This window comes from Gossypium hirsutum, chromosome A02 (genome assembly GCF_007990345.1).
Source record: "Gossypium hirsutum isolate 1008001.06 chromosome A02, Gossypium_hirsutum_v2.1, whole genome shotgun sequence".
NCBI lineage: Eukaryota > Viridiplantae > Streptophyta > Magnoliopsida > Malvales > Malvaceae > Gossypium > Gossypium hirsutum.
In genome coordinates, this window is record NC_053425.1 from 81,678,729 (window position 1) to 81,699,419 (window position 20,691).

Consider the following 20,691-nt stretch of genomic DNA (forward strand, 5'->3'; position numbering starts at 1 on the left):
CCGACTACCCCTAAACTTGTTCGACACTTTCTCTAGTAGTTTCTCGCATGTTGCACTACAACCGACACTAAGCATTAACCCCGTAACGACTTCCCCATCGATCAGTAGACAGAGTTGTAAACTAACTTCTTTGAGTGTAATTGTACACTTATCACAGGGAAGATGGAATGTGTGTGTCTCTAGACTCCATCTTTTGACCAAACCATTAATAGGTAGCGAATCCAATTTAGTCCCCTCAAGCATGTGAGCCACGTAAAAAAATCCTGCATCTCGCAAATGATCATAAATGACCTCCGATGTAGCTTCACTTAAATTGTTTATGTACGTCTCCGAAATCCGATCTTCGGCTTGAGTATATAAACATAAAAAATTAATAATGTTAACAACATAATAATTAATTATTTAAAATTAAATAATTTAATAATATTTTCTTACTATTTGTAATTGAAAGCCAGATATATGCTTGTCATCTAGACAAATAAACTGATTTGCCATTTTACAAATTATAAGGAATAAAATAAAATCGAAAAGAATAAGATTTAGAGAAAGATTTAAAAAAATAATTGAGAAATGAGAAATGGGGATTGAGTTAATAAGAATGAAATTTAGAGATGTTTATATTGGAAAAAATTATGACTAATGGGCCCTTGTAATTATTGAAAAAGTTACCATTGAAATAGTTATCATTAAAAGGAAAATGTATATTATAGGATGCGTTTTTCTTATTCTTTCAAAAAACAATAAAAATCGGTAAATTAAAAAAAAAAGCATACTTCCTCAATTTTTTTTATATTCAGCATATTTCTAAAAATAAGCTAATGAATTATTTTGATAGGAAAATCCTTTTCAGTATTTTAAAAGCAATGAAAGTAATTTCGTTTGTTTGTTGACAATCCACAACCACAAAATAAACAAAGATGGAAGATAGGCAGCCTTATAAACTCAAACACTATTTTCTCTTTCGTCTACTCCGTCACTCTACTATACCCAAATGGAATCTTGGTTCTTCATCCTCCTCGTCGCTTTCTCCATTTCCATTATTCTCAAAGCCTTCTTCAACCTCTTCTCTCCTCCCAAAAAGCTTACCCACACTCTCCCTCCAGGCCCTTCCACTTTCCCTATCATTGGCAACTTCTTATTTCTCCGCAAATCTTTCTTCGAAATCGAGCCAATACTCCGCAACCTTCGCAAAAAGTATGGTTCCATGGTCACTCTCCACATTGGTCCTCGCCCCTCCATCTTTGTCTCCGATCGTTCCCTTGCTCACCAGGCGTTAGTCCAAAGCGGTTCACTGTTTTCCGACCGCCCCAAAGCTCTTCCTATTAGCAAAATCATGAGTAGCAACCAACACAACATCAGCTCCGCCCCGTATGGACCGAACTGGCGGGTTTTGCGGCGGAACCTGACATCAGAAATTCTCCATCCTTCGCGTATCAAGTCGTATTCTCATGCACGTAAATGGGTTTTGGACATTCTTTTTGATATTTTGCAATCAAAGGCTAAAACCGGAGAACCAGTTCAGGTTTTAACTCATTTTCAATATGCTATGTTTTGTTTACTGGTTTTAATGTGCTTTGGTGACAAGCTTAGTCAGGAGCAGATAAAAAAGATCGAGGATGTTGTGCGAAGAGGGCTGCTGGGGTTGGAAAGGTTCAATATACTTAACTTTTGGCCTAAGGTGACCAAGGTTTTGCTTCGTAAGCGATGGCAGGAGTTTTTTCAGCGACGTAAAGATCAAGAGGATGTGCTGATACCATTGATAAGAGCAAGAAAGAAAGCTAAAGAGGAGAAATTGAGTGATAAGAAAAGCGATGATTATGTTTTGGCATACGTTGATACTTTATTGGATTTGGAGTTACCAGAAGAGAAAAGGAAACTTACTGAAGGAGAAATTTTTAGTTTGGCCTCTGAATTCCTTAATGCTGGTACTGATACTACCTCCACTGCTTTGCAATGGGTTATGGCAAATTTGGTGAAATACCCTCATATTCAAGATAAGTTATTTCTTGAAATTAAAGGGGTTGTGGGAGATGGAGAGGAAATCAAAGAAGATGATTTACAAAAGATGCCTTATCTGAAAGCAGTGATATTGGAAGGGCTAAGAAGGCACCCACCAGGGCATTTTGTGCTTCCTCATTGTGTGACAGAAGACACTGTGCTGGGAGACTATTTGGTTCCCAAGAATGGAACTATCAATTTCATGGTGGCAGAGATGGGGTGGGATCCAAAGGTGTGGGAGGATCCCATGGCATTTAAGCCAGAGAGGTTCATGAGAAATGAACAAATGTTTGATATAACAGGGAGTAGGGAAATCAAGATGATGCCTTTCGGTGTTGGCAGAAGAATTTGTCCTGGATTTGGCTTAGCCCTTCTTCATCTGGAGTATTTTGTGGCAAATTTGATCTGGAAATTTGAATGGAAGGCAATGGATGGAGATGAGATCAGCTTGGAAGAGAAGCAAGAGTTCACAGTGGTGATGAAGACTCCATTGATGGCCCACATTTCACCAAGGAAAGAGATAAGGTCTTGATGTTTCTATACTTAAATTTAGAAATGAGGTACATATAGTGATGTATGCGTGTTCCGTATCTTTCTCAGACACGATTCTCTATGTTAATATCTTTTCACTTCAATGAATCCAGCTTATTATTATTATATGGAATAATAGCTTACACGTACAACTTTCCATTGCTGGCCGGGTCCGTTATTGATAAAATTTTAAATCTATTTTATAAATTAAATTGAAAAATAGATTTAAAATTTTACTTAAATTTAGTTCGAATAAAAATATTAAAGTTTAGATTTGATTTAGTCTGTTTGAATTAATTTTTTATATTATTTTTATAAAAATATAATACATTAAAAATATTAAAATAAATATCTTTTTAATAAATTAAAAATATATTTAAAATTTTTTATACTTAAATAATATTAATATAGGTGTAACTTAATAAATAAATACTTTTAAAATAGTAATAAAATTAACAATAAAATAAAAATTATACGATATCTAAACAACAGTAAAATAGTAACAATAATAGTTAAATTATAGCAAAACAATGAGAAAATATTAAAAAAACAAGAAGAAAATAACAAATACTTTTTCTTTTAAAAACTCAGGTTGAACTCAGGCAAAAAAAACTTACGCGAAGCTCGACCTGTTTTCTAAACTAGTCTTATCCTTTTTACTCAAGTCTATATTTTAAACTTATATTTTTATTCAAAACTTTTTATTTTTCAAACCGATCCCGACCATGTATTTTACTTAATGGAAAATAAGGTAATTCGTATTTACGATTTACTACTAGGGTTAGTCATTGTTATCGTCGCTTTGTGCAAAGTGGCGGAGGTCATGTGTCGCTCTCTATGCTGTCGTTAAAATAAAAGCCTCCCGAACGCATTTACATCATTTGACTGATTGCCAAACTAATTTCCGCATTTAATTATATATTTTTTTTATACTTAACCACAATATATTTTTACACCCCTAAAATATACTTTCTCTGTCATATTGATTTTTAGTGATCATCTTTTTTAAATTAATAATAGATTTATTAAAATATAAATAAAAAATAAAACACAAAGTCCAAAAACAAATAATAGAACAAAACAGAAGATAAGGCCCAAAATTTAAAAAATGGCACAGATTAAAAGAAATATTAGAAAAGAAAATAAATTAGGAATAGTCTAGAAGCTCATAATTATCATCGTTATTTTGCCCAATCAGAGAATTCTGATGTCCGTCTTGTCTATCAATCTGCCATTTCTTCTTAATGACGGTTTCAGATTTCCAAGGAAAGCTTTTATCACCTAAACCATTGATCTACTCGTTTCCAACTTTCCTTTATTCCTCTTCTTTTCCATCCAGTTTCAATCTGATTCTCGCACTCTATCATATTCTTTCTGACTTTCAGCATATCCAGGGACACTCTCAAACAGGTATATCTCCTCCTTCTTCTTCAACGATTCAGTTGCTAATGTATGGGCTAAACCGTTTGCTGTTCTTGGGATATATTCAAACCTGAAGTTTCTAGATTTAGACGTTATCTATTGAATATCATGTATATATGCTCCTACATGTGATTTATCTTGTATTTTTGCCTTGCACTTTTTGATTATTGATAATAAGTCGCCTTCTATAATGATCTTTGGCTATTGCATGTCTATTCCTATTTGGGCTACTTTGCGGTAAGTGAGTGCCTCAGCAACGAAGGCTGAGGCCACTTCTTGATGAATCACTGAGCACACTAGAAGAACATTCTTTTCGCTATTTCTGGCCACAATCCCCGAAGCCGATTGACAAAGTCGCCCATCGTATGCTCTATCAAAATTGATTTTTACTGACTGACCAGGTGGGTACTTCCATTTTCTAACTTCCTGTGAAATTTTAGGGGTTCTTTTTTCAACCCCATTTAGTTCTGTGTTATAACTGTTGGTAAAGCTCGCTATTTCTTTCCCAGTTCTGCTTACTTTCTCATGCATTCTAGCATTCTTTTCTCCCCAGATTGCCTACAGTGCACAGCAAAATAATCTACATTGGGAAGAAGTGTTCTGAGCAAAAACCCAGGTGAGCCACTGATAGGAGAAAGGGTTAGCAGTCAGTTAGTTAGCTAGTTACTAATAGTTTGTTAGTACGTCCTTCCATCTTGTATTAAATACCTGCATGATTCACTAATGAAAGTAAGTCAGTTTATTGAGGTTTTCACTCCCATGTGTTAATATCTTGACATGGTATCAAGAGCCATAATTTTTTTTTGTTCTCTTCTTGATTTCATTTGTTCATGGCTACTGACGATTCTCCTCCTAGTGATACACCGCGGCATTCTTCCAACACTGAAGGAGTGTTTCCTTCCCAAAGTCAGAGCAATGTTTCTTTATGTTCAGTATTTCTCTAAGCATGATACAGTCAAACTCAGTGAACGCAACTACCTACTGTGGAAGCATCAAATATTGTTGATTCTTGAGGGTTATGAAGTTGATGGGTTTGTTCTTGGTACAGTTACCAGTCCGCCTTTTGTTCTTCCTGGACCTAATAGACAGGTTGTTTCTAATCTTTTATTTTTTCTTCATAAGAAGCAGGACAAATTCCTGGCTTCCTGGCTTCTTTCTACAGTAACCGATGATGTCTTGATGCATCTCACGATGGCCAAAGCAAGTTTTGAAATCTGGACAGCTATTGAACGACGATTTGGTGCTAAATCTACAGTCAAGATCTCTAGCATGCGGCATGCTTTGTATTCCATCGAGAAAGAAAATCTTTCAGTAAAAGATTATTTGGCCAAAGTAAAGAGCTTAAGTGACAGTCTAGTTGCTGCTGGAAGTCCTGTACCTGAGCAAGAGCAGGTCAGTATTGTTCTCGCTATGGAATATGAATCTATTCGCATCCTAGCCTCGACTACTCCTATGTCAGTAGATCTCTTAACTGAACTGTTACTTGATTGTGAGACACGACAACTGGATAGTTTAACAGAGGTACCTCCGCAAGCAAATATGGTGTCTCATAAAAAACAAAGTGGTATTGAAAGTTCGAAGCATACCGAATCTTTAGGGACTTATCAACAGGAATATAAACCAAGTTATGGAGGGCATGGTCATGGTTGGTCTCGAACCAGGGGCCATACGAATGGTCGTGGTTGGTCTCGTTCCTGGCCCCAATGCCAATTATTTGGGAAAATTGGACATTTAGTCTAGACTTGCTATCACAGATTTGATGAAAACTATTTTGGTGTTAACTTTAGTCAGACTGTTTCTGTCAACTATCATCAAGTTGGAGATTAAGGCGCATCTTCTTGTTCTCATGGGTGTAGTTCTTGTTATCAGCCACCGTCATCGTGTTCTCATCAGCCTTCACGGACCTCATTTGCTGATAATACTAACCAAGTATGGTATCCAGATTTTGGCGTGACAAACCATGTTACTCCAAATGTGACTGCTTTCACAAATGTTGTTCCTTATACAGGTATGAAATATGTGTCGATGGGGAATGGTGTTTCAGTTCCTATTTCTAATGTTGGAAACACTAGTATGTTGGCTGGGTCTAGACTTTTGCGCCTACGAACTGTTCTTCATGTACCAACTGTATGCAAGAGTTTAATGTCTGTTGGGCAGTTTATAAGAGATAATGATTTACTTTGAATTTCATCCTTTCTTGTGTTTTGTGAAGGATATACAGACAAGGAAAACCCTCCTAGTGGGCTGTATACATAACGGTCTATATCAGTTCAATTTTTTTGGCTCATCTTCTCGTACAGATGGTACATCCTCATAGCCAGTCTCAGCGAATCTGTGTATAGCACAACAATTATCACTCCTGGAGTTGTGGAATCAAAGATTTGGACATCCTTGCTCGAGTGTCCTTAGAGTTGCTTTACAAGATTGTAATATTCAGTTCAATAAAAATAGTATTACTTCTGTTTGTTCAGCTTGTCAATTAGGCAAAGCTCATAAGTTGCCTTTCAGCTCCTCTCGAATAGTGTATTCTTCACCTTTTGAACTAGTAACAACTGATGTTTGGGGTCCTTCACATGTTAAGTCCAATGGATTTCTTTACTATGTCTCCTTTGTGGATGTGTATAGCAGATGCACTTGGGTTTATTTTCTCAAGTCCAAAGCTAAGGTTTTTTTAATGCTTTCTTCTGTTTAATCAAATGGTTCGTGTTCAATTTGGTTACTCCATCAAAGTTTTTCAATCTGATGGCGGTAGGGAGTATCGATCGCTCTCAAAGGAGCTTGCTCGCCTTGGTATTCAGCACCGGGTAACTTGCCCTCACACCTCAGAGCAGAATGGGGTGGCTGAAAGGAAGCATCGGCAAAATTGTAGATGTGGGGTTAACTCTCTTAGCTCAGGCAGGCTTACCTCTAGAGTTCTGGTATTATGCTTTTTCCTATGGTGTACACTTGATTAACAGGCTACCAACACCTGTTTTACACAACCAAAGTCCTTATGAGATGTTGTATCAAGTTAGGCCATCCTATTCGTACCTCAGGGTTTTTGGATGTGCTTGTTATCCCTGTTTGAGGCGCTATCATCGACATAAGCTGGAGTTTCGGTCCATTCAATGTGTGTTTCTTGGAGTGGTGCCAAATAAAAAAGGGTATAGATGCATTGCTAGTTGTGGTAGGGTGTATGTCTCTAGACATGTCACATTTGACGAGGCGTGTTTTCCCTTCAAACAGGATAGTTCATTTGGTTCCTCTTTTCAGTCAGTTCAAAGTTTTCAGCATCAGTCTTGCCTTTCAGTGGTGTTGGGTAATACATCTCCTACTGTTTCTCCTCATGAGGAAGGGATTACTCCGGTGTCGTACGATAGCATAAGCCAAACTGATAACTTGTCTAGGTCTCGATGTTCTCTCACACCACCAGAGTCAAAGACACTCACCACCAGATTCAGGATACTCATCACACTCATCTGCATCTTCTGAACAGCGTCTACCCCTAGAAAATACTTACCCAATCCAAACGAGATCTAAAAGTGGAATTTACAAGCCTAAAGTGTTCACTTCTGTTCTAAAAAATGAGGAACCTACCTCCATTACAGCAGCTCTTCTACATTCTGCATGGTCAGCAGCAGTGCATGCTGAATACAAAGCCTTACTTGCAAATCATACTTGGGACGTTGTGCCTTTACCTCCAGGTCGTAGAGCAGTGGTTTGCAAGTGGATTTTCAAAATCAAACGTAATGTCGATGGTTCAGTGGCTCGGTACAAAGGACGGTTGGTAGTATAAAGGGTATCTCTAAGAAGCTGGGGTGGACTTCCAAGAAACCTTCAGTCCAGTGGTGAAACCAACAACCATTCTTGTGGTTCTAGCTCTTGCTGTCTCGATGGGCTGGTCTCTAGACAGGTCGATATAAATAATGCCTTCTTCAATGGCGATCTCCAAGAGGAGATTTATATGGAACAACCATCGGGTTTTGAAAAATAAGGAGATAACGGTCAACCATTGGTGTGTCGGTTGCGCAAAGCTCTTTATGGACTCAAACAGGCACCTAGGGCCTGGTTTCACAAGTTAAAAGAATTCCTGTTGGTCACTGGTTTTGTTGCTTCTAAAGCCGACAGTTCATTCTTTATTCAACACTCTGAATCACAGCTGCTGTATGTGCTAATATATGTCGATGACATAATCGTTATTGTGAACAACTCTCAAACCATAGATGGCTTTGTTCGAAGACTTGATGCTCAGTTCTCTTTGAAAGACCTCGGCCAACTAAATTATTTTCTAGTATACCTCTGTTGGAGTGTTTCTTAACTAAAGGAAATATGTTCTCGACCTTCTACAACGGGCAGGTATGGATAAGTCAAATAGTTTACCAACGCCCATGGTACCAACGTGTCAGCTGTCTGTTCATGAAGGGAATCCTGTTGATGATGCTCATTTCTATTGGAGTATCGTTGGGGCATTGCAGTATGTAGTGATAACTAGGCCCGATATAGCCTTTGCTGTTAACAAGGTGTGTCAATTCATGCACCGACCTCTTGATGTGCATTTTAAAGCTGTTAAGAGGATCCTCCGTTATTTGCATGGAACACTGGGGCATGGCCTGAGGTTCACAAAGAGCTCCAAGTTGTTACTCGAGGGATTTTTTTATGCTAGTTGGGGAGCTGACGTAGATGATCGCCAGTCTACCTCTGGTTATTGTGTGTTTCTTGGCAGAAATTCAGTCTCTTAGAGCTCGAGGAAGTAGCAGGTTGTATCACGTTCAACTGCAGAGGCTGAATACAGAAGTCTCGCCCATGTTCTTGCAAAAATGGTGTGGATACAGTCGCTGTTAGCCGAACTTTGTGTTTCTCACGACGGCAAAGCACTTCTATGGAGTGGCATCTCCGCAGCCGTGGCCGTAGCAGGTAACCCAGTTCAACATTTTAAATTCAAACACGTCGAATTGGATCTCTTCTTTGTACGGGAAAAAAGTTGCACAAGGCCTGTTTCAAGTTGGACACATTCCAAGTCAAGAACAGGTGGTTGACATTTTAACCAAGCCCCTATCAGTAGTTCGAAAAATTTAGAAGTCAACTTCGGGTTTCAGTCAATGAAGCTAATGCCAGGAAGAGGAAGCAGACAAGCTCGGGGCATGATAGGAGAAAGGTTTAACAGTCAGTTAGTTAGCTAGTTACTAATAGTTTATTAGTACGTCCTTCCATGTTGTATTAAATACCTGCATGATTCACTAATGAAAGCAAGTCAGTTTATTGAGGTTTTCACTCCCATATGTTAATATCTTAACAGCTACTGTAGAAACTCCAAATTAGATTCCTGTAAGAGATTTGGGATTGATAATTCTATCCACACTGACACTGAAACAGGACATTCACGGAAGAGGTGATTCATAGTTTCTGCTCCTTTTCCACAATGGGGACAAATTACAATATTTGTTAACTTCCTGTGTTGCATGTTAATCCGTGTAGACAAATAATTCCAAGATATTTTCCAGATAGTAATCTTTATTTTTGAAGGTAGATTTAGCAGCTATAGTTTTTTGTAAAAATTCTTGTAGTCAGTTTGTAAAGCATAAGCTCTAGGATCGTCTTCAGAAATTTGTAATAGTTTATAGGTGCTACGAACCGAGTATTCTCCCGAAGGTTCACCACTCTAGGCTAGAAAATCGTCGTGAGGTTCTTTTGCCTTTTGGCTTTTTCCTCTGAAAAGGTATTGATAATCAACTCCCGTTTCCATTTTATGTCATTAGTATCAATTAGCTCAACAACTTTATAATCACGCATATTATTAGCAAATGACGATAATCTTAAATTTCTTGCATTTAGAATCTAAGCATCGTTAATAACTGAAATATTTGTGCCCTTACCCACCTTCCAGCATAGTCCTTCCTTTAAAATGCCCTTTGCCGCCCATATACTTTTCCATATATACAAACTATTATTCCTCAAACGTGAATTTAAAAAATCCTCATTCGGAAAATAACTAAAGAGTTTGGGCAATTTAAAATCCTTTATCATTACTTTGCTAATAATGAGATATTAAATTTAGTCATACTCTTTAAACCCATTCCTCCCTCTTTCTTAGGGCGACACATATGTTCCCACTAACTCCAATGTATTCCTTTTTTCTCGTATCCTTTTTGCCACCAGAATTTAGCAAAAATATTTTCTAACTCCCCACATAATGATTTCGGTAGAAGAAAACAGGACATAGCATAGGTTGGTTTTTCCTGAAGCACTGATTTAATAAAGATTTCCTTACCTCCTTGTAATAGTAACCTAGTGCTCCATCCTTCAATTCTAGAATAAATCCTTTCTTTAAGATTTTAAAAAGATTATTTCTTTTGTCTACCAACCATATTAGGTAGTCCTAAGTACTTTTCCAGATTTGTTGAGCTCCTTACACTTAAAAGTGTCAAGATTTTATCTTTTATTCCTTCTGATGTGTTCGAACTATAAAAGATCGTAGATTTATTAAAATTCACACATTGGCCTGAGCATTTTTCGTATTCTTTCAAAATTCCTTTCAATAACATCGCTATACAGTTGTATGTGAAAAGTAGATGTGATATCTCTGGTCCTCTCCTACTGGCCTTTGCACCTTTTAACAAACCCTTTTTCATTGTCAATCTCATCAACGATGAAAGTCCCTTACTACATATAAGAAAAAGAAAAGGATTAAGGGGATCTCCTTGTCGTAGCCCTCTAATAGGTTGAAAAATTCTTCCCTTTCCCCTATTAATATGTATTGCATAAGAAGCTGTGGTAATGCATTTCATAATCAGTGCCACCCATTCCTTTGCAAAGCCTATCCGTAGTATTACTTCCTTTGGAAAACCCTATTCGACTCTATCGTAAGCTTTACTCATGTCAAACTTCACTTCCATATATCCTTTTTTTCCTGTACGCTTTTGTTGAAAAGTGTGCAAAATTTCATAAGCTAAGAGAACGTTATCAGAAATTAATCTTCCAGGAACAAAATCGCTTTGGACCGTATCAATACATCTCCCAATTACTTCTTGAAGTCGATTTGCTATTGTCTTCGCCATAAATTTGTAAATAATATTACACAAACTAATAGGTCTATAGTTGATAAGATTTTTGGGATCTGGGCCTTTTGGAATCAGCACAATATCTGTTAGATTAAGAGAGCTAAAATTCTAACCATTATTCAAAATTCCCAAGAAGAATGTTGTAACGTCTTTACCTACGATGTGCCAATATCTCTGAAAAATAATGTTGGAAAACCGTCAGATCCTGGTGCTTTAATAGGTCCCATTCCTTTTAAAGCTGAATGAACTTCTTCTCCCATATAAGTTGACAGTAAAGCAGTATTTATATCAGGTGAAATATTATTTTCTATGCCCATTAAGAGATCCCCAACTCCATTTGACGTAAATAACTTCTGAAAAAATACGGTAGCAGCCTCATTGATATCAATTTCATCACTAACCTCTCTTCCTTTATCCAATTCCAGCCTAGATATTGTGTTTATTCGTCTACGGATTGAGACATATTTGTGAAAAAAAGACTGAATTCATATCCCCTAATTTAAGCCAATTTTCCCTTGCCCTTTGTTCCCAGTACATTTCATCTTAATCAATTTCCATATTAAGATAAACTTTGGTATCAATAATCTTTTCCATTGTGTCATCATCCCTTTCTTTCGCCATCAGTGTCTCAAGTTCCTTAGTTAGCTTCTTCTTTAACCCCTCTCGCCCTTTTTTAATTGTGCTTGTTTATTTCTTTAAATTGGACTGTAGTCTTTCAAGTTTCTCAATTATTGTACCTGTTGATGATTCCCATGAAACCTTGATTTTTTGTTCGACAGACTCCTCCATGGTCCATCAAGACTCAAATTTAAACCTTGGACTTCCCGTAAAAATGTTTCCACTTTTTGTAACTAGAAGAAGTGGACAATGATCCGACATCGAATGGGTTATATAATGAATGTTACTTGTATGAAATATATGCCTCCATTTTTCATTTGCAACTCCTCTTTCAAACCTTTTCTTGATGTTTGTTTCTGGCAAATTCCCCCTTTCCCATGTAAACCAAACACCTGAATACCTTATGTCCTCTAATTAACATTCCTCTAGAGTCTCACGGAAGGCCTCTATTCTTCTATCTTCTCTTGGTATACCTTCACTTTTTTCAAAAGAATACATGATTTCATTAAAGTCACCGCATACTAACCAATGATGATTTTGATCTTGACCCAATTTTCTTAATAGATTCCAACAAACATTCTTGTTATTTACATAATGTGAACCGTAGAACCCCGTGAATCTCTATTCTTCTTTGACACTTTCCTCCCTAATCATTACATCAATGTGACTTTTTTGAAAAACTCCTTAAATTAACCATAATATCCTCTTTCCATGCCAAACATAATCCACCACAAGAACCTTCTGCTTTAACATCGATCCCGTTTAGAAAACCACAGCTCCTTCTGACCTTCTCCATACGTTTCTTATCAATTTTTGTCTCCATTAAGAAGACCATATGGGGATTGTGTTGCTTTAACAAATACTGCAGCCTTTGCACCGCCCGTAGACTCCCCAATCCACTAACATTCCAACTTATGTTTTTCATTGTGTCCGGTCGGCTTGCCTTTTGAAAGCTGTCGATCCTATAAAGTTTGGAACATTACTCTGGTCCATGTTTTCAATCACCACACCTGAGGTAGCTTCACCTTGAACCTCTATTTTTCCATGTTTCGATCTTTTTGCTCTATTTTTGTACGAAATTCCTGTACAGCAAGTTTCGTTTCCTTCTTCTGGGGATTTCCTCTTCTTCATAATATAACCCTCTTTTCTTCTGTTCATCATGGCCATTGAAGCTATTCTTTTCCAACTTGTCTTCTTGATTAAATTTGAATTATTTTCCAGTTTGCTGTTACGTTTATTCACCTTTTCAGCTTTCTTATTGTAGATCATTTCTTCTACTTATTCATCCCCTCTTCTAATTCTGTCAGTTGTAGTTTTACTTGAGGCCTCCAAATCATATTATTCCCATCTACAGGTGTTTTAATACAAATTGGTAGCAGCTCTGTAACTCCTATATAAGAGCATTGAGGCACCATCTTTTTTGAGAAATCATTAAATTTCATACTCTCCTTCTCAATTAACTTTGATTCTACTTTTAATGCCAAAGAGTAGGATCATCTCTAATTTTATTCTTTTCTGCAGGATTTAGCCCAATACAATCGTTGAGACCATGGCCCATTTTTCCACATCCAAAACAAAACATTGGAAACTTCTCATACTTAAAAGAAATCCACGATTTATTTTTATTATCGATTGAGACGAAAATACCTCTTCGAAGGGGGTTCTGCACATCCAGATTTATTCTAAGTCGATATGAATCTTCAATAATTTCAGATCTGATTACCCCTCCAAAAGTAACTCCAATGGCATGCAAAAGATCTTTTTTGTCAAATTCTGGTAAACATGAACCTATCTTAATCCAAAACGGTGAAGAATTAAGCCACATCTGATTTTTTTCCATCGGTTTAATCAACCTATCAAATAATAACAGGTTTTTACGAAACAACCATGACCACCCCTCCATAACTGTCTGCAGATCTTCTTCTGAATCAAACACAATCAGAAATAGATTTTGCCTTGCCATCTGAATCTCAAATTTTTTCCTTGTCTTCCATATGCTTTTCATTTGTGCCTTAAAACTTTCCGGATTGTAGGGCTTTTCTATCCATATTGTACAGATCAAAGTTGGTTTCACACTCGGTACCACCATCAAACATTTAATCGATAATTGAATGAGTTCTTCTGCTAGGAGGGAGATCTCATTGCTTCCCTTTCGATTGTCGCCACCACTTTCCTCCATCCCAAGCCACAACACTTACTGCTTTCTCTAGGACTCTAAGCAAAGCACTCTTGGCTCTCCAAAATCTCACTCTTTTTAGTGATCATTTATTTTAGATAAACTTTTGAAAAAAAGTATATTATAAAAAGATTTAATAAATTAATTAAAAAATAAAATGATTTATTTGTTCCTTTCATTTTACATTTTAAAAAAAGTTATTTTAGCATTTCATTTAACTTTTTGTATCTTTTAGCACTTAAACTTGCACGGTTTGTTAAATCACTCTAAAATGGATGAAAAAGTTAACATTTGTTAACTTTGCTGATGAAGCATACATATGCATGCCACGTTAGTAATTAATTAATTTTTTAATTAAACAATTTAAAAAATTTAAAAAATTATAAAAAGTATTTTTAAATATTTTTCTAAAAATTAATTAATTACTAACGTAACATACACATGGATACCAAGTGGATACCATATTAACAAAGTTAATAGACATGAATTTTTCTATCCATTTTGGGGTGATTTGACAAACAATGCAAGTTCAAAGGTTAAAAGAGACAAAAATTTAAATAGAGGGCTATAATATTTTTTTTGTAAAATTGGAGGGCCAAATAAATCATCATGCCTAAAATATTTTTTTATAATATTTAATTTGTAACACCCCAAACTCGTATCCATCGCTAGAGTAGGGTTACGGAGTATTACTGACCAATCAAAACAATTAACAATGAATTCATGAATAATCATAAGCATATATTAAATCATCAACAAAATGCGAATTGTCCCTAAATCGAGCTTTAAAGGTATTAAAATTTCCTTAGAAACATTTCAGGACTAAATAGAAATCATTTGAGAAGTTAAAGAAAAAGTTACAAAATTTTGACTACAAGGGTCACACGGCCGTGTGACTTACACGACCAAGACACACGCCCGTGTCTCAGGCCATGTGGGCATTTGGAGTAGGGACACACGGCCGTGTCCTAGCCTGTGCAACTCACTAACTTGGGTTACACGGCCAAGCCACACACCCGTGTGCCAGGCCGTGTGACACTTGAAATGGCCTCACACTCCCGTGTTTCGGCCCTGTGTTAGGTTGTGTAACTGCCTGACTAGAATGCAAAGGAACCTACAGGGGACACACGACCGTGTCGCCAGGCAGTGCGTCACACACGGCTGAGACACACGCCAATGTCTCAGGCCATGTGGACAAAATTTTTACCTAAAATAATCATTTTCCAAAATGAAATCAAGCATGATCACTCTACCTATCTAAGCACATTTGAAAAGGGTCTTAAGTAACAACAAAACATAGTCAAACATGCTCAAGTAAGCATCTTATGTGCCTAACCAATGTGCCTTCATTGACACCACGTATAATTCTATCATCAACAATTAATATACCATCCATAGGTATATCAATCAAACTCAAACATACAAATCATTGAATTTGGTAAATGCACAAACTACATATATCATTCCCATTCAATTCGCAACCCAAGTGACACAAAGAATAGCTTTACTTTATCTACCAAGCAAATAACCTAGGTAAATCACCAAAATGACCAAATCATTTAAACAAACATTACTTTCAAGTATTGCATAAAACTTCAAACATGTCATTTAAACTTATAAATTCATATTCCCGAGGACTTACTAAACAAAAGGGACACTATCACTAAATTTGTATCTTAGGTACATGCCAAAAACACAAAAGAAAACATCACCAACATTGAGTACGGGATTCTTGAAGGATGTCGAGTCCAATTTTACTATTTATCTAACTTGCAAACACGCAAATCAATTTACATTTAATAGGTTTCATTTATTAGCTAACCACAAGAACAATCAATAATAATATGAAATTATGACTTAACTAAATGAAAATTTCAATTCTTTCGATATTTCAAGTAACCTTATCGTAAGATCTATTAGCTACGTGGCACCTGGTGCCTAGAGGGTAAACCGCAGAGAAGATTGCGCCCAGCGCTAGTTGGGTTAATCGACAGTATTGAATGTAAGCCTAACTCTAGTTGGATAAACCAACAATGTTTGCACCCAGCGCTAGTCGGAAATACTGACAATAATAAATATAAGCCAGCTCTAGTTGGATGAACCAACTGTGTTTGTGCCCAGCACTAGTTGGATAAACCGATGATTGTGAGCCCAACACTAGTTGGATAAACCGATGATTGTGTGCCCAGCACTATTCAGACAAGCTGACAAAGATTGTGCCCAGGGCTAGTCGATTATATCGAAAAAAATCCACAGTGAGCCCAACTCTAGTCGAATATATCGACGATTGTACAATTATTTACTTCCACAATTTCCTTATTCATTTTCCTTTACATTAAATCGATAATACACATACATTTTATATCAAGAGCTAGATTAGCATTGTTTAATTAAATAGTAATTAGAAAGATTAAGTTCGAGTCCACGAACTTACTAGAATTATGCTCATGAACAATTATTCAGCAGCTTTCTTGTTAGATTTGTAAAATCAATCTAAAAATAAAACTTAATAAACCAAGATCTATGATGTCAAATCATCAAGAATAAATTAAGAACAAAACTAGATGCGGAAGCGTACCTGAATCCATGAATTCCTTGAAATTTTTTCGGATCTTTAGGATTTGATCTTCAGAATTAGCACACAAGAAATTCAAAGAATATTTGTTCTCTCTGTCCTAAGGATGGGATATTAGAAAAGATATCTTTTTGTGTAATTTGGGGACCATAACCCTAATATTTATAACTTTGGCATATTAGTTCTAATTCCTAATTAGCCCATCATTAATTAGAATTTGATTAGAACTCAATTACTAAAGTATCTACCCATATTTGACCCTTACTTTATTTAATAATTAAAGCCCAATAAAACTTTAAACAAATTAGATCACTTTTAATTTGGGCTAACCTATCATGATAATAAATAATAACATGTAATTACTTTTGTTATATATATGATGTCCATATTTTCCAACAATCTCCCACTTGAACCACATATATATACTAATTACTCTATAATTACATGTCATTATATAACCTTATGAGCTCAAAATTTTACTATCATATCCAAAAGGTATTCCAAACAATCTCGTCCATTAATTATGTTAACATAGAACCAAGGTGACTTTCATTACATATATCATAACTAAATCCATCCATGATCATGTATATTAATACAACCAAATGACATAGATCAAGTATGGATGTGTAGCATAGAAATTACATGCAATATGATCTAAACATGTCTATTTCCAACTAGTCCTCCTTAGTGAGATCAAACCTTACCAAAATCAGAGTGTGAATAAACCAAATAAACTTTATTTCTGCAGAAAATAAACTTAATATCTTTAGACTAAAATAACTGAAAATGTGTCTATAACATAAAAGCATTTAAAAATACAAACTCCTACTAAAACCAAATATCCTTTAAATGACATTACACCCATATGAGCAGTGTGCTCTTATAAAACCTTAGGTGTAGTTCCTTAGTAAGCGAATCCGCAATCATGGAGTTTGTCCTAATATGCTTTATAAGCACCTAACCACTCTGAACTTTTACTTTAACAACCAGGAACTTAAAGTTTATGTGTTTTTACTTTGATGTGCTCCTGTTGCTATTGGAATAAAATACTGCAATTTGTTTTCATAATTTGCACCTTAGTGACAAAATTTTGTATCCATATTCTATCACAATCGGAGTCTATATACCTGATGATCTCTAACTGATTAGACCTTCGATATGTGAGCATGTAATCTTTTGTTCTCTGAAAATACCTTATAACCCTCTTGGATTATATCCAATGGTCCGAACCAGGGTTGCTTAAAATATCTTCCTAACATCCCAATAGTGTACACAATATTCCAATGTATACAAACCTAAACGTACATTAGACTTTCCACTGCTAAAATGTAAAAAATCTAATGCATTTTTGTAATCTCAAAATCATTCTTAGGGTATTGATTGAGGTTTTACTTATTATTGACAAGCAGTATGTCATTAACATATAAAACCAAATATAGAACCTTAATCCCACTAAACTTATGATATATATGATTATCAATAAAATTCATCTCTAAACCGAATAAGATAATCATTTGGTAAAATTTGTAATATTATTGACGAGAAGTTTGCTTAAGCCCATAGATGAAGTTCTTTGCAAATCATTAACTTTGCATCATTAGACACAGCTTTTTAATGGTACCATATAAATGTATGATCAATGTTACCATTGAGAAACCATTAACTTAATATGCATTTGATGTAGCTTAATGTCAAAATATTCCACTAAAGTCATTATAACCATTTCTCTAGTGAACCTTTTTAATGACATTCATTCTTGAGGTTGTTGAGTTTGTTCTTCTGGAACGATTACCTCATCTTGAATAGGGAGTTGTTCAACATTGTCTTATTGAGATTCTGGATTCACTTATTAATCAATGATATGTATGAGAACCTAAACATCGTCAAAAGTGATAGTAGGAATTGAGTTGTAATCTAATTCCTCCACAAAAGCAATGTCTCTAACCTTATTTCTCCCTCCAAACTCAACATCCTCAAAATGTTTCAATTCTCGTCTCAAAAATATTCCTAATTTTGGAATCATAAAACTCATAGCCCATAGATTACTTAGAATTTCCTTGACCATTATACTTTATAAACATCAAAGAAGTCAAAAGTGATGTCATCTTAACCTTATCATTTTTAGCAAAATGTTTCTCAATTTCATCAAGAAAACCTTGACCTGCGTAATCTTTTCAGATCTTGTGCCCCTAAAGTCTTTTGGAATGTTATGCTTCATAATAATTAGACTCAAGCGATTTGAATGATCTCACCTCTCAAAATCCCTTTTAACGTAAGGGGTGCTTTCTGCAGTGAGAGGTGCGGGTTGTTCTTCCCTTAGTGTAAGGTCTATGTCCATACAACCAAGCATTATAAATGTCTTTTCCATTCCTTAAAATTAGTCTCATTAAATATGGGTATAGAATTTATATTAGTAGATATTGTGGCAGCAAAAGATAGACTAGTTGAATCCAAAACAAAATAGATAAAAACAAGCTCACATCAATATTCATAAGTAAACAATAAATTCAAAATAATAGCTAATCCCATCTCAAGATACCAAACGCAACATTAATATCAAGTCTTTCGACAGTAATATTAATAGTAAACAGTACTCTTATTGTAGCAATCAAACATTGATAATAAATGCATGAATATTTACCTTTATCACATTTATCACCATAGATGTTATTGAAATTCTGCCAAATATTAACTTACCTTTGGGTCAATTAATAAATGCATGAATCACAAAAAAAAAAAAATCTTGATATTTTAAATAAACTAATTTACACAAAAGAGGTTACTTTGGTGGCATTTTGTTTCAACTAATCTATTGAAAATATTAGATATCCTTAATTAAAATCTAAAGCCAAAATCTGAATTTATTTGTTTCAAAATATTTCTCTTAATTTCATCTTTCAATCAAATTAAAAGATAATAGTATATATATGTATATATTTATCCCAAAACAACATACAATGATGTTCGCAAATATAATAATAGTTGAATAAATCATAAACCATAAGACTTCAAACTTAAACCACTATAATTTGAATAAAGGTAAACCTCATCATATCAGACACTCCATTAATATTTCATCTTTAGACCACAATATAAACTTGGAAGTGATATATTAGTGTAATAATCAAATATTGGCAATAAGAACATGTCGAACCATAAATCTTCATTGGGGCTAATTTGTTGCTCACATGTAAAACCGAATAATTGTTATATTATATGTTTATTGCCATAGTTGCACATGTAATATTATTAACTTTCATTTGGGCCAATCAATATTAACATAACTCAAGTTATATGCACACAACCTTTTATATTTTAAAACAAAATAATTTATACAAAAAAATTCACTTTGGTGACTTTTTACTTCACTTAAGTTATTTTAAAAAATATATAAATATACCAATATTCAAATTTAAAATTTCCCCAATAGTCAAATGTCAAAACTATTTTTTCTTTGCTTTATAGACTCCGAAATAACCTAAAATAAGGTTGTCATAATAATGCAATAAAAAATCGAAAACCTTAATTTTTGACTATTTCTTTTTTGTTCCAAAACCATATATATCAAAGTCAAACAGAAATAATGTAGTGGTTCAAAGCCAAATAATTAACAAGCACATGTATTCATAATTTTGGCATGGATAATAACACCAAAGCAATTCAATCATATACATGTATTCATAATCAAATAGAAAAACTTACCCTGAATTTACCATGTAAATTCAAAGTTGTATTTATGATTAAACATATATTCACATGAATACTTGAAAAATATTTTCAAGCCAATAAATCTAAGAAAAAAACAAAATCATAATAGTTGGCATATCCCACAATTCATACAATAAACCATATCATCATAATTTAACCAAATATTTGTAACCATAAGATGCCAAAACCTAAGATTATAGAACTAAATTTAAAACCAAAATATTTAAATATGTATATAGTTGGCATGAATTTGCACAAAAACACCCATAAAATTGAACTTACCATAACAAAAAATAAAAATAAAAAATTAACAACTTCAACGATATCCATCAAAACTTAATTTCACCAATTAAACTATAAAAGATATCTTACTGAATAATGGTTATAAACGCCTATTCACATAAACTATAATCATGCATTAATCCTCAAAATCTTTGATATGCATATAATATATATACACATAATATATATACACAATTATAATAATATAAAAATAATACTAGCTTGCCTTACATGAAATATTCATAATTAAAGACATTATCATAAAACTTCTTTATATGCACAAATACTAAAAAAAAAATCCATAACCACTAAATATAAAAAGAATCTCAAATTATATAAAA

At 34.7% G+C, this 20,691-nt stretch overlaps 1 protein-coding gene across 1 annotated transcript; it reads left to right on the forward strand.

The window, feature by feature from the left end:
- The first annotated feature begins 709 nt into the window (after window positions 1-709).
- On the forward strand, window positions 710-2,655 carry LOC121213786 (cytochrome P450 89A2). Its single transcript, XM_041086889.1, has one exon. The coding sequence runs from the start codon at window positions 992-994 to the stop codon at window positions 2,528-2,530; it is 1,539 nt and encodes a 512-aa protein (XP_040942823.1). The 5' UTR covers window positions 710-991; the 3' UTR covers window positions 2,531-2,655.
- The last annotated feature ends 18,036 nt before the right edge of the window (window positions 2,656-20,691 follow it).

Coding starts and splice junctions, on each gene's coding strand:
- LOC121213786 (XM_041086889.1), top strand. CDS start 992: ATGGAATCTTGGTTCTTCATCCTCCTCGTCGCTTTCTCCATTTCCATT.